General features: G+C 29.3%; 1 protein-coding gene across 4 annotated transcripts in view; it reads left to right on the top strand.

Annotated features, from left to right (window-relative positions):
• Window positions 1–12953, top strand: part of LOC106692768 (uncharacterized) — a gene marked incomplete at its 3' end in the record, with an annotated part of 123865 nt that extends 110912 nt beyond the window's left edge. For all 4 annotated transcript variants that reach the window (XM_067045821.1, XM_067045820.1, XM_067045818.1 and 1 more), the window contains 10 exon segments: window positions 1543–1729; window positions 1858–1965; window positions 3264–3431; window positions 4429–4585; window positions 5058–5215; window positions 6080–6284; window positions 7188–7341; window positions 8297–8634; window positions 10797–11063; window positions 12750–12953. In XM_067045821.1, coding sequence (XP_066901922.1) covers window positions 1543–1729; window positions 1858–1965; window positions 3264–3431; window positions 4429–4585; window positions 5058–5215; window positions 6080–6284; window positions 7188–7341; window positions 8297–8634; window positions 10797–11063; window positions 12750–12953 — 1946 coding nt within the window.
• Between the last annotated feature and the right edge of the window lie 1757 nt (window positions 12954–14710).

Raw genomic sequence — 14710 nt, 5'->3', positions numbered from 1 at the left:
TTCTCTCTTTCTGATAACAACATTAAGTAAATATTTGAAGGTATTAAAAAGTTTCTGAATTTTATGAAAATAATCATGAAGATACTGTTTTATATCTTAATTTCAAATGGACCTAGTAGAACCCAATTTTTATTAATTGGTATATTTTAATGTCCGTTTAAAATCATATAAATTTGAAGTTAATCAAATGAGTACTCTAGGAGTTGAAGAAGATTTTCATAATCTTGTTTTGTACAAAGAAACTGTTGAAAAAGCTGTACTTAATTGAAGAAAACTGAGTTCATTTTCTGTTTCAGTATTTCAGAAAATATAAAGATCAACCAAAATTAATAAATCATATTTTCAAAAGTTTCTTTTTGTAGACCTGTGTAATTATGTGGATAACAAGAACAAAAAGGAGAAACAACTTTTTATATAAATGTATTCTTTAAAAAAAAAAAAGTTAAATTTTTTATATAACTAATATATTATCTAATATAAAATCATAACTTACTTACTAGTCATCAGTAAGAATAATTGACAAATCGCTGTGAAATGTGAAGATGAAAATCAAATTAAAATTTTAAATAACTGTTGCCTACATAGTACAAAACTGCTGGTCCAGGCAAGTGTGAAAACCTCTTCATATTTCCTCCTCTCATCAGGGTTGCCATCTGCTGAGCCAAGGCCCAATGCTAAGTAAGGAAGTGGTTAATAATAATAATAATAAAGTAAACTGTTCATAGTAAAAATAGTGAAGTTTGGACCATTTTTAATTTGCAATAACATTTTTGACTTCTTTTCTGTGAAAGTTTGAGGTTGGATTCAATAGATAGCATATTATTTTTCTTTTTAAACTATGACTGATGAAAAAACTTATAAATTAGACTGTCAGAGTATGATAAAAGTGTGTTTATTCATTATTTGTTATTAATTTTGAAATTTTTTTTATTTTTTATTTTCATATATTTTTTTCAAACCAAATGTTTGTTTCTTATTTAAGTTACATTGTATTTAAATGGAGTCTTTTGGAACTCAGGACTACAGACTCCCTCTTGAGCCTTCTCCTTGATGGCTGTTCTACCTCTCAGTGCTTCTTCCATAGCCATTTTCTTGGCTGCTCGCCATTTGTTGGTTTGCCTCTTAGCGTCTACCTGGTTGCCATGTATCATTTAAACGACCCTGTTCCAATAAAGTGTGATTGGGCACTTGGCTGTTGGTTTAATGTGAAATAGGCTCAGAACTAACTGGTGGCCATGTTATATTTTAGTTTTCTCTATGTTTCTATACTAATGGCCTAGAAAATGGAGCCCATCACCCGTCATCTGGGTAAGTGTGAAATGGGCCTTACTTCTTTCTCAGCTAGATTCTTCCTCCAGTTATCTTAATCTACACTTGTCTAAAACATTTTATTGTCTGGCACAGAGAATACCATTCTACAGTCTTCCATATGTTTTATATTTCTCAACCATATATTTATGACAATTTAAAAAATTTATGAAAATTTAATTCTTATAATTTTTATTTTTTTAACATCATCTCATGTCAGTTCTCACTTTTCAGAGAACTTCAAATTGGTCCAGTTGTTGCAGTTTATAGAGTGGCCTCAAAGATAGTAAAAGATAAGCCTCTATTGGCTAGTATTGTAACGGCTACTGTTGATGCTATAAGTTCTGATGAATACATTCCAACATTAAAAAATCTATACTTATCGTTAGAAAATCTATTGACGTACGACTTAAAAATAGAGGTTTGTTGATGATATGTTTCAACTTTTCCCTTGTTACGTTAATATGAGATTTATTTCTCTTATATAAAAAAAGTAAAACTTTTTTAAGGGCCTTAATGTAATGAGTAATTCATAATGATATTTTACAGGCTGAGGAAATTGATGATAGAAAACTATGCAGTCTGAGGTTAGCCATTGGTGATATTCTTTACCAGCTCATCCGCTGTGATATTGTAGAGTTAAGGAAAAAAGCTGAGGTACATATTCTTGACTATCAAAAATAGAGGAATTATTTTTAGTTTATACCATAATTGAGATTCACCACTATTGTTTAAAATATATTAAAAGGATCACAGATTTTTTATAATTTAATTATTTCTTTAAGATTTGAATGCTTTATTGTAGTTTTCAACCCAACACGCCAAAACTTTGATAAATCTACATTTTATCAATCTTTGTTGGGGATTTTTTTTTTTTTTTTTATGGAGTAATGTTTGAATATCTTTAGGATATGTTTAAACATGATGGGATAAAAACAAAATTAGCTAGATAAACAATAAGTTTGATATGTGATGTTTTGTCTTGATATCTGTGTTTGGTATGCATCTACCTAGCCTAGATGTACCTTAAGAGTAGCTTATTGTTCTAAAATTTAATTTGATTTTTCATACAAAAAATGTTCAGTTTCATCGAAATTATACAATGAAAAAGAAATTAGTGATTTCATTAGAAAAGTGTTCTTTATCTTCAGAAAAATTAGATTATGGAAAACATATTTAATGTAGTTTTTTTTTGTGTTCTTGTTTGGATTTTCAGATTCTATTGCTGAAGCTGATGCGGTCAGTCTTTAAAAAAAGATGATTTAAAGTTCCTAACAAACAAAAATTTCAGATTATTTCAGAAGAAAATATATTTAAAAATACATTTATAATTTTTAAGTATGATGAAGATGGTCAGGTTTGCAGTTAAATAGAACAAAAATAGTTAACTAGGAAAATAATTAGCTGTTTACTATTTTTGTTGTTTTTTTTACCTTACCCCTGACCCATCTTCTTCATATTATATTTATAATTTTATTTGTTATGTATGAAGTGATCTTTTTTTCCCTTCGGTTATCTGATTTTTTGTTAATCCCAGCACACTTGGTTTTAATTAATTTGGCTAAGCGAGAGTCCACTGTTCTAAAAAAAACATGGATGTAAAATCAGGATGTGAGGAGAACCACCATGAAATTTTACATCTTGTTGAAAAATAGGATTGGGTTATTGACAATGAGGTCCAATATTTTGATAATGAATGGGTAGATTTTGTAATGAAATTTAAATACACCTTATTTTTTCTCAATGTCTTTTCTAATGACCTTGTATATGATACTGATTGATATATTTCAAGAGATTTTGAGGATTAATATGTAAATGTAGTTTTATTTTACTACTTTATTCTCTGTTTTTACTGTAATCTGTTAACTTTGTTATACAGTATCCATAGTATTATTTTATGACTTTTTTCTTTTGAAAACCAAAATATTTTAAACAATTATCCTCTATTTTTCTAGGAAGAATTACAATTTTTGAATGTACCTCAAAAGGAAGAAGTCCCTGTCATTGAAGGAGGTGCCAGCAATGTTACACCAGCTTATTCCTTTCTCAAAGTTACAGAACAAACTCAGTTATTTGAAAAAATGTCTAAAGCCATTTATTATTGGGAGTTAGCAGAAAAGATAGTAAGTATTTCTGTTCATAAATTAATAAGTTCTGATCATTGGTCTTCTTATTCTGATTGTTCTCATTATTTTTTATAATATTTTTATTCAATATGGGGTTGAATAACTTATAAAAAATATTGAGTAATATTTTCCCGATTCTTTTCTATTATCCAATTTTTTTTTCTTTTGGCTTCATGATTTTATTGATTATGATTCCTTTAATTAATAAATTTATTTTATGCTGTTGATTATAAATTCTTTTTTGGGCCGCCCATAGCTCAGTGGTTAAGACACAGTCTTACCAATTTGATGTCTATTGGCGGTGCCGGTTCAAATCCGGCCTGGGACGTTGACTTTTTTCATTAAGTGGCGGTCCCACAAAATGAAGAACTTTGACCCACAACCATGGTTAGGCAGTATAGGACTCCAATGGGAGTCTTGGCTGAAAAAAAAAAAAATAAATAAATTCTTGTATGTAGAGTTTAATATCTTGTTCTTTTTTTTATTATTTTCCTAAATATTTGTTGGTTAGGATATTCTAGAACCTAATTAACAATAATTTTCATATTTACAAAATTAATTTTATGACACACTGTGGTGGCCAAGCATGTTGAGGCAGCTTCTAATTGTTTTCAAGTCAGAAGTGGTAGAAATGGTTGGAATCCAATCTTGCAATGTTGTATTTTATTTTGTACTGTAACTATGAAAAAAAATTGGACCTTCTCACTCTGGCTAGAAATGAAATGAAATTTTATCATTTAAATTTTCTTTTAATGTTAATTTAGTTCTAAATCCATTTTTTATTTGTCCAACACCCCGTACATCCCCATCATAATAATGTTATGGTCTTAGATCTTCCATTTTCCCTTCCTAAGACAATATAATGATTTTTGCTAATGTTTACCACACATCTATTTTTTATACTGAATCATTTGTGTATTTAAAATTATCAATTATTGACTTAAAAAGGTATGGTCTTCACTGATTAAATAACGATTGATCTTAATATTTTTAGGTTATGTCAGATGATAATTATTTGATTCACTTCAGATATATGAAAGGAATGGCCTATATTTGTCGTCTATATTCCTATAGAATAAAGGAAAAACAAGTTTGGGAAACCATTTATAAGCTTGCAAAGAAAGTTTCGAATCACAAATACCAACTTTTAGGTAATTACTTATTGTACAATATTTTATTTCTATTCAATAGGTATAAAAAATATCTATATCTATTGATTGAGTGTGAATCAATGAGGTGATCACTTAACCATGTGTAACTGTTGAAACAAAAAAAACAAAAAAAAACAGCACTTTCTCACCAACTACTGAACCAAACAGCCTTTAATATATTGGGAAACTCAAGACCTATAGTATTATTTTTATCCATAAATATTGAGGTTTTTAATTTATTATTTATTAATTATGGTAAGTTAAAAATTCAAATTAGAACAAAACATACGATGTACAATGTGTAGTTAAAAGAAAAAGATTATGCAATTTAAATTTTATTTATCAGAAAAATAATATTCTTTGTATTATATTCACAAGAAATGGTTAATTTTTTTTTTGTTCTAATTACACTAATTAATCATAAATTCAAGGTTTTGAAAAATGATGTATAATTTTGTGATCTTTTTTGCAGCTGTGACCGAGCTATTAACGTTGCACACTAATGTTGATTCAACTTGGTTGAAAGAGGCTGAAGAATTGGTCAGAAATGAAACTAGTATCAGTAAAAAGAGTTATATTTACTCATTGTTTTTTATTAATTTGGGAAGAAACTTAGTCATGAATCAAAAGGTTTGTAGTTATATTTATTTATCCTCCACCCTTCCCCTTCCTTTTGAGTATTATGCTTGTTTGCAATAGTGGGATGTTATGCATAACTGTGTAACAACTCACTATTGTAACTAAACGATATAGATAAATTTAATTAATGTTTCACATCAATACATCTCTTCTTAGGGTTGCTTCCATCTTCCAGAGGTCTTCCAGGTGGTGGTTTTCTTCTTTTTTTTTCACCTCTAAGGTTGAAGTGGGCTGGACCCACTTCTTCTGTAAGTGAAATATTTGAATCACGGAAAGTTCTCACTCACCTACCGACAAAACTCTCCTATATTTCTTATTTTTTTGAGTTTTTTCAATGTTTGCTTCATCCTTATTATTAATATTTTGTGTAAGCTTTTCATAACGAATTCATCCATCAACATTCTTAATGAGTTCTAATTCAATGCAACCATAAAAATGTTTTAGGAGCTTATTTATTGCTGCATTGAGGTGGTTAGTTCCAAAAATGGCTCAATTAATTTTCAAAAACTTTACAGGAGGCACTGTATGACTTGACCCCAATCCGATACTTTTTGTTTGAACCCATTTTGATACTGGATTTACTATATTTTGATACTTCTGGCCAATATGGCTTTGCTAGGTGATGTAGAACATTTTGAACTTCTGAAAAATAAAACAAAAATATTTTATAGTAAAAAAAAATGAAGGCATTTTGAAAACTATATAGTTGCCTCAATTTATTATTACTTCCATTTATCGCTTGCTGCTTCTATTAATTCAATAAAAGGCTTTTAATTTTTTTTTAATAAAGAAGTTTTTAACGATTGAATTTTTAACTTGATCAAATTATATTACTTCCATTTTTTATTTTTTTAGTTGGATGAAGCTGCAAAGGCGATTGAAGAACTAGATGAATGCGTACTCAAAAGACTATTTCTAGTCAATGCCCAGTATAAGATGCTCCTCTTTTACCTTAAAAAAGATAAATTAGATTTAACACCCTCCAGATCCGAGTTTACACTTTATATATTGGTACAGATATTTGAAAGTATTCTTTTCTTGATTAAGAATTCGAGGTGGAGTAAGTATTCTTCATTAAATTGTTAGTTGAAATAAATTTTTTTTTAATTTTAGACAGTCGTCTTAATCTAGTTTCAAGGTAAATTTATAAAATATGGATTTATAACCCAATAGCAAACTCTTTGAACTAAAATTACTCAACTTGTATGATTAACTTTATTCTTGTGTCAAACAGATACTTCAGTTATATTAATGCATAGTCTACACAATCATAGAGTTCTAAAAAAAATAATAATAATAATAAAAAGAAATAGGACAAAATTGAAGAATGTAAAATTTGGGAAAATATTAGTTAGCGAGTTAAGTGTAGCATAACTCATCTAATAATAGTTTTCCGTACTGTAATATACAATGGTAAGATAACTCAGTTGGAAGCTGATGTATAATTCATGATTAATAAAACCATTGATCTCATATGATGGAAAAATTTGTCCTTAAATAAACCAACTAACTTGTTCATTGATGGAATATTATATAACTCCGAGAAATTGATGAGGTGTATAACAGTAGAATTATTAAAATATATCTAAAGATATATTTCAAACTGTTGAATCGTATACTGTTAATACAGGAAAACAGGATCACCAAGTAGTTTTACGAAGGGATAACTAATGAGGGAAAAGGAAAATATACTAATACTGCTGGAAATATAATGTTCTATGATACCTCAGAGAGCTGGAAATATTTATTAGCTATGCTGAAAAGTAACAAGATTGTTGGGAGAGTATAAATACACCATAATGATATGCATCCTAGTGTGAACATAATAACTTCAATATGATCTACTAATTTTCTCTTGAAGTTTAGAAACTTTTTTCTTGTATTCAGTTGTTTATACATTTATGTTGTTATGCCTTAATGTAGATTAATTTAGCTAAATTGTAATATGGATTGTAATTTTCAGAAACTTTTTGTGAAAAATGTATTTTACAATGGCTGCTATTAGAATATTCAGTTATCATCGGTAAAATGTACTACGATTTGAGATTAGTAAGGCATGCTCGATGTTATGCAAAGAAACAGCTGACTGTTGCCCAACGATTAGCTTTACCCATAAGGTATGTTATATCAAATTATTTTGAATGTCTAGAATTTATCTTTATTCTGTTATTGTTTACAAGTAGCTTGCATAAAGTGATATTTTCTTATTTTAAAAAAATATGTATAAATACAATACACAGTAGTAAATAGACTTCCTCTAGTCTAATCCTAAAAGTAGTCCGACTATCTCATTGCCCCATTGATCACTTAATGATCCTGGAACACTGGGTGTCTGTGCTGGTGGGTTTATGGTGTACATTTTTCCAAAAACGTTAATTTAGTTGAAATACCCTTTTTCCTTTCAGTAGTAATTTTGAGATTGTGTTAAAATATGTTAAAGAGCATGAATAATCTACAGATGAAGATATTTTGATGCCTAAGAGATAGTGAGATAGATCAGCAAGGATTTTGGAATGAGTATTATGTAAAAATAATTGAGTTTTTAAAAAATTAATTTTTTTTTTAGATGTAATCATTAAATACATACATTAGTTTTTCATGAATCGTATGTATATAAACTGTGTACCATAACATATTATTATTATGTGAGTTATTCATTTTGGATACTCATCCAAATACAGTTGATATCAAATGGGTTGAGTGGATTTTGGAAAGAAACAACTTACATACTGTATTTCTTTTATATCTCTAATTATGTAAATTACTATCTTATGAATTATATATTCTTTAAATTTTTTATAAATACACTATGTAGTGAAGAAAAAAAAGTTATAAAAATGCAGTACACCGGTTTTTTCATCTCTTGTTAGACCTTCTATATGTTCTAATCTAACCCTGGTCCCATCTAAGTTAGATTATCAAAAGCTCTACTGTGAATATATGTATTTTTTAGTGAATTCTTCTGATCAATTTTTTTTTACAAAATCGATTTTATGGATTTACAGTTTTTAGTAGTCACTGATATAGTAAATTCTTAATTTATAATGCAATACTTTATGCTTTATTTTGTAGGGTTTGTGAATTTCTTACTCTTCTTGGTGCAGTTGATCTTCTGACGGGCAACAGGACAGAAGCCAATGAAAAGCTTCTTGGTCTCGACTCTATTCTGGAGCTGGATACTGTGAAAGTAAAAGACGAATCTGACAAATTAGAAGTCGGCTACTATTTTTCACAGACTAGTTCTGAAAAAGATATCAAAAAGCCAATGATTATTTCTCACTCACTTGATTGCAGTTGTCTCATTTGCGAAAATGTAGACTTTTCACTCTTAACTATTGAAGCGTTTACACTCAAAGGAATATTTGCATTATCTGCTGGTGCTCACGATCTCGCTAAACATATTTTCACAAGTAATGTATTTATTATTTAATCATTTATTTCTCTTTAGTATTTAGTCTGTGATGTCTTAGTACAAGAGACGGAAAGAAAAAAAGGCAGTTATCTCACCCCAACTTTTGATTAATTTAATGAAAACTATGTATAATTGCTAGTCAAAATTGATGAGTCGGCCAAGTATAGGTACGGGAAATAAAAAATGGTGGCTGTTTTAAAACCTTAAAAAAACATTAATTTTTCATTCAGAGATCTATATCTTAAAAACTACCAACAACACTAGAAAATCTAAGAGAACATTATTTAAAGAAGAGTAAATTTGCTGAAATATTAGCCCTAAAAGAGCTATTTACGTCCAATAGTTCTCGAGATATGGCTTTTAAAAAGCAAAATTTCTTAAAAATCTACTGAAAGACTAGTGGTTAGTTAATTTATTTTGAGAAATCTATATCTCAGGAACTATGTGACGTACAGATGTCCATGAGCACTCAAATTAAAGCTAGTTGAATCAACTATACAGAAGTTTATGACCTTTACCTTCGTAGGAATTGTAGTTTTCATAACATTTCCTAAAATAAATTGATTTATAGTTGTTCGAACAATAAGTTTATTTTATGAAAAACTTCATTTCAGAAACCATTGGACGCACATATGTCTGCCATCACTCAAAACAAAGGAAATTTAACTTACTGTAAATTAAGTAAGTAGTTCATGACACTTTTCTTCGTAGGGGTAGTAGTTTTTATGATATTCACATAGGAATATAAATTTGGCAAATGAATATTTGTCCGAACAACTATAAATCTATTTATTTTAGAAAATTTAATGAAAACTACTACTCCTATGAAGATAAACATCATAAATTACTTTATAGCTCATTAAACTAGCTTTAATTTGAGTGCTAATAGACATCTGTAAGTCTAATGGTTTTTGATATATAAATTTTTCAAAATAAATTCACTAACTACTGATCTTTCAGTATGTCGCATACAACATTTTTGTGAAATGTTGCTTTTTAAAAAGCTATATCTCGAAAACTATTTAACGTAAATAACTCTATTAGGGCTCATATTTTAGCAAATTTACTCTTCTTTAAATGACATATCTTAGGTTTTCTTGTGTTGTAACTACTTTTTATGATATAGAGCTCCGAATGAAAATTTTTTTTTTTTATCGCTTTGAAACAGCTGCCATTTTTTATTCCCCCTACCTATACTTGGCTGACTCATCAATTTTGACTAGTAATTATACATAGTTTTCATTAAAGTAATCAAGAATTGGGGTGAGGTGAGTTAACTGCCTTTTTTCTCCTCTTGGGCTCTTATACTATCTAGTATCTAGTGCAATCTAAAAAAAAAAATTGAATATTCTTATTGGGATGTACTTTGGTATGTGGATTACAGATATCTCTCAAATAGATTCATAGAGCCTTTATCTTTGTAAGAATAACATCGATGGTTGAAGATAAAATAATACAGCTACTATTAAATTCAGGTCCTAACAGTTACATCTCATTTTTGATAACTGATGGACAAAAATTGCCTAAGTTCTGAGGGAGGTCTTATTAGAAATGTTGTTATTTATGATTTTTTTAGAAGTTTTTTAAACAGGTGTTAGGTGCATCGTGAGCATTTCTTTTTATTATTATGTGAATTTTTTTGTTTGTGTTTCATAAATATATAAATGAGGAAATTTAGTTTCAAAGTAAGAATATTGCTCTGGCTCATATTTCGAGTACCAAAAACCAGGGTGCCGAGTATATTGCTCTATACTATAATAGTAAATAAATTTGTAATTTTGACTTTTTTTTTTGCTGTAATGTTCAATGTTTTAATGGTACTATTTATTCATTTTTTATTTATAAAAAGTAACAATTTTTTTACTGACAACAATTCTAGGGCTTATGTAAAAACTCATTTGTTCCTTCATGCTCAACATGTTAAATTGTAACTCTTAATTATAGTATTTTTTTTTTTATACTCATATTTTTATAGTTGCTTTGAATAATAAATCAATTAATACTTGTGATTAATTGTAATTCTAGTAAAATGAAACCTAAGTTTTTGTGTATATCTATATACTTTTAGATATATACTTATATTACTGCCCATATCTCTATTTTACACATTCTGGTTGCTATTTTTCTTTAAACCAATATTTTTAATTTTGTATTTTTTAGTTGGCAAATCGCTCATGGAGTTTGCAGATGAAAAAATTGGTAAATATTTCTCTGATGTACCGAATAGGTATAATGAAATCAAAATTAGATTTTATCTAAACCTAACACTAGTTCATGCAAATTTGGGTGAAACTGACGTAGCCTCGATGTACAGCAACATGGTACTTCAATCAGTAGATACATGCAGTAGAATATTGAAAGAAGAAATCTCATACCATTCAACTGCTCTTGACTGGCTATCTTATGAAAAACCATCTCCAGTTATCTGTGAGTAATGATTTGTTGTTTTGCATTTTTTAAAATATTGAATTGAATTTTATATTTTTGGGGTTATCTGCTTAGTACATTATTTTATTAAATCTTGATAAACACACATGCAATATAATTTATAAATGCAGTACAGATACTGTCATAGTTAATGGTTATCGAGTGAAAAAAAGTACTACTGAGAAAAATGTGATGGAAATTGGGGAATGATTGGTGCAAAGCTACTTGAAATAAAAATAATTTCTTCCTTATTAAACTATAATAGTTTATTTCATATCATACAGCAACGTTTCGGGAGATTTCCCCCATCTTCAGGCTGTTGATAACAAAAACCTATATATGATATATAATTTTCTCCTATTTGTCTTATTTGCTAATATATTATAATATTAATGTCATTGTTGAGTAAAAACTTTCTATTAGTCATACATTGTAGGAGAATAATTACCTTTCTGAGAAAGGAGAATAATTACCTTTCTGAGAAAGGTAATTATTCTCCTACAATGTATGACTAATAGAAAGTTTTTACTCAATAATGACATTAATATTATAATATATTAGCAAATAAGACAAATAGGAGAAAATTATATATCATATATAGGTTTTTGTTATCAACAGCCTGAAGATGGGGAAATCTCCCGAAACGTTGCTGTATGATATGAAATAAACTATTATAATTTAATAAGGAAGAAATTGTGTCATTCACTAAATCCATATAATACCATAAGAATCTTCCAGTTAAAGGATTATTAAATTTAAAAATAATTTCATTTGCTGGAGAACATGCAAACCAACGATCAAGACGAGAAGTGGTCTTCCTTAGTCGTTTTCCTATCGGTCACTACAAATTTTCTCACAGATACTGTGAGGACAGGAGCCTAATGAGCATCCATTGCCAAACAAACAATCAGAACAATAAAACGTATTATTTTAGAATCCACCTGCTTCTCTGCTCTAAGTTTTATAGTAGAGTTTAATAATAACAATTTAATCAACCAATGACTTGGGGTAGAGGCGGGAATTAATAATAAATATATAAATTTTAACTTCGCAATTTGCTATTCTTAGCTTTTCTCTTAGAGTGCTGGGCCATTTTTTTTTTTTAGATTTTGCTCTGAAGTCAAAGGTAACACTCCAAGATGATTCTCGAAACACGATTTAATTATCCACCATTTTGTTTCAAAATGGAGACTAATTAGAAGTTTTTTACTCCCACATCTCAGGAATCATTATAACAAAGCCCGAAAAAATAATCAGTCTATTTTTTTTTCTCTTGAACATTTAACCTGTAACAGGTTGTCTGCCAATCTTACATATTATTATTGTCATGAGGCTTGGTGGTGCCAAATAATCTAAGGAGCTCAAATTTAAAAACAATCTTTTTTACACAAAAATAATCTTTGCACCTCTATCAATGTTCTTACAACAAATTTAACTTTAGAAATGATCTTTATTCAATTGAAACAAGTAGGAAAAGATGGATTAGTTTTATGATTACTTAGGGAATTTAAGGGTATGGGAAAATTTATAAATAATATAAAAATTTCTTTTAACTACTTTGCTATACACCCTATTTGAAAAAGGTTTTTGCAATTATTAGTATAGTTAATTCAGCATTAATCTGTAAACAGTTTTATTTATTGATTTTTCTATGTGGAATAAAATTTCTTTTGCTTTTATTTTCAGATAAACCTAAGCTTTACAAAGAACTAAATGACAGTGGTGTTAAAAATGTAAAGACACCAGAACATGTCAAATCTCAAAGTAGTATTTTGCCAAAGGGATTGAATTTATTTAGTTCTTCTAAGAAATTTAAAATTCCTGTCTCCCCACGACCTACTTTGGTTAAAAAATGTATTTTTGAAGATACTGAAGATTCAGCTGATGAAGGTAATTTAATTAAGATAACTATGCAATTACACTGCTTGAAGTCTTTAATCAACAAATCTATTTACTTGAGAAATATTTCTCTAAAAAAAAAAAAAAAAAAAGTAATTTTCAGGTTCCTATTCATAAACTTGGAAACTGTCCTAAAACATTGCTATAAATTTTATTCATGATTTTTGTATTTATGAATTTAGAGTACTGCTAATTGTGTTGTTGGATGAGCCTTGTAGCTAAACAGTAAATGGAGATGAGGTCTTTCTCAAGTTACTCATTTCTTTGTGTAATTTTCCTAAGGTTTTAGTTGATCTTTCAGAGGTTGGTCGTGTCTTCCCTCATAACACTAGAAAATAGATAAGAAATATACTTTTTTGTCATTGCATTGAACTGGCTATTCATGTCTATCATATGTTTTAATTTTTAAACATCATTGTATTTATCACTGATTTGCTTTAATAGTTGCACATTTTTACTTAACACATTTTAAAGATAGTGTAGTTTCATCATGGAGTGCATCACGTCTTCATTTTCTCTAATTATCCCCTCGAGAACAGATGTGCCTGTACTAAAATGTACTCAGTTATTCTTGAATAATGGTTTAATTTTTCAAGAGGTTAGGTCAGATGATTTTCAATCTCTTCACATTCATCATGCCCTCTCCAATGCTTCCAATTCCAAATCCAAGTGGAAAATACTCCAAAATTTATCCCTACCAGAATTCAATAACTTCACCTCCCTTCTAATAAAACCTGACGATCTCAACAACCATATCACAGGCCATGCTACTGATCCATCAATCTTTACTGATATTACAAATAACACCTTCAATTCTGAAAACTTCCTTTTTTCCCAAATATCTTACGAAGAATTACTAGCCACTATTCTAAGATCCAATACCAACGATCATGGACCAGACAACATTCCTGTTAAGTTGATTAAATCCCGTCTCCTAGTACTTATCCCCATACTTTATTATATATAGAATTTTTTCTTGCAAAATGCCACGTTTCCTTCTCATTGGAAAACCGCTTTAGTTCAACCATTAAATAAAATCTCAAATCCTTCTTCACCTAATGATTTCCGCCCTATTTCTCTCCTCTCTAACCTTTCAAAACCGTTAAAACGCCTTGTTCAAAACCAACTCTCAAACTTCCTAGAAGAACATTCTCTCATCAATCCCCTCCAATCCGGCTTTCGACCTGGCTATTCAACACAATCCACTCTCCTTAAAATAACTTCCAAACTGCCATGGAACACCAAAACCTTACTATCCTCTTCCTCCTTGATTTCTCTAAACCATTTGACACGGTTGACCACAACATCCTTCTTACCAAACTACGAAACCTTCCTCTATCTAACTTTGTTTTGCGCTGGTTTCAATCCTTCCTTTTCGATCATTCCCAGTACGTAGTGGTTCCTGATAAACCTCCATCAATGACTGCCCCTCATCTGTGGTGTCCCTCAGGGATCATCGCTATCCCTTACCCTTTTTGCTATCTACATCAATGGCCTTCCCATCCTTATCCAACATTCTCAATACCATTTGTATGCAGATGATTTCCAAATTTACCTTTCCTTCCCACCTTCTGACCTATTAGTTGCTACAGAGAAGATTCAAGAAGACTTGAATAGAATTAGTCAGTGGGGACAATAAAACAAGCTTAAGTTGAATGCAGAGAAGATTAAGGCAATCGTAATAGCATCCAATCACTTCCTGAAAACTATTCCTCATATTCCAACCTTATTCCTAAACAACAATCCAA

The sequence above is a fragment of the Halyomorpha halys genome, unplaced genomic scaffold, assembly GCF_000696795.3.
Source record: "Halyomorpha halys isolate HHAL.00 unplaced genomic scaffold, Hhal_1.1 Scaffold71.1, whole genome shotgun sequence".
In the NCBI taxonomy this organism is placed as follows: Eukaryota; Metazoa; Arthropoda; class Insecta; order Hemiptera; family Pentatomidae; genus Halyomorpha; species Halyomorpha halys.
Note: the sequence above shows the minus strand (reverse complement) of the source record. Positions and strands in the feature narration are given on the sequence as shown.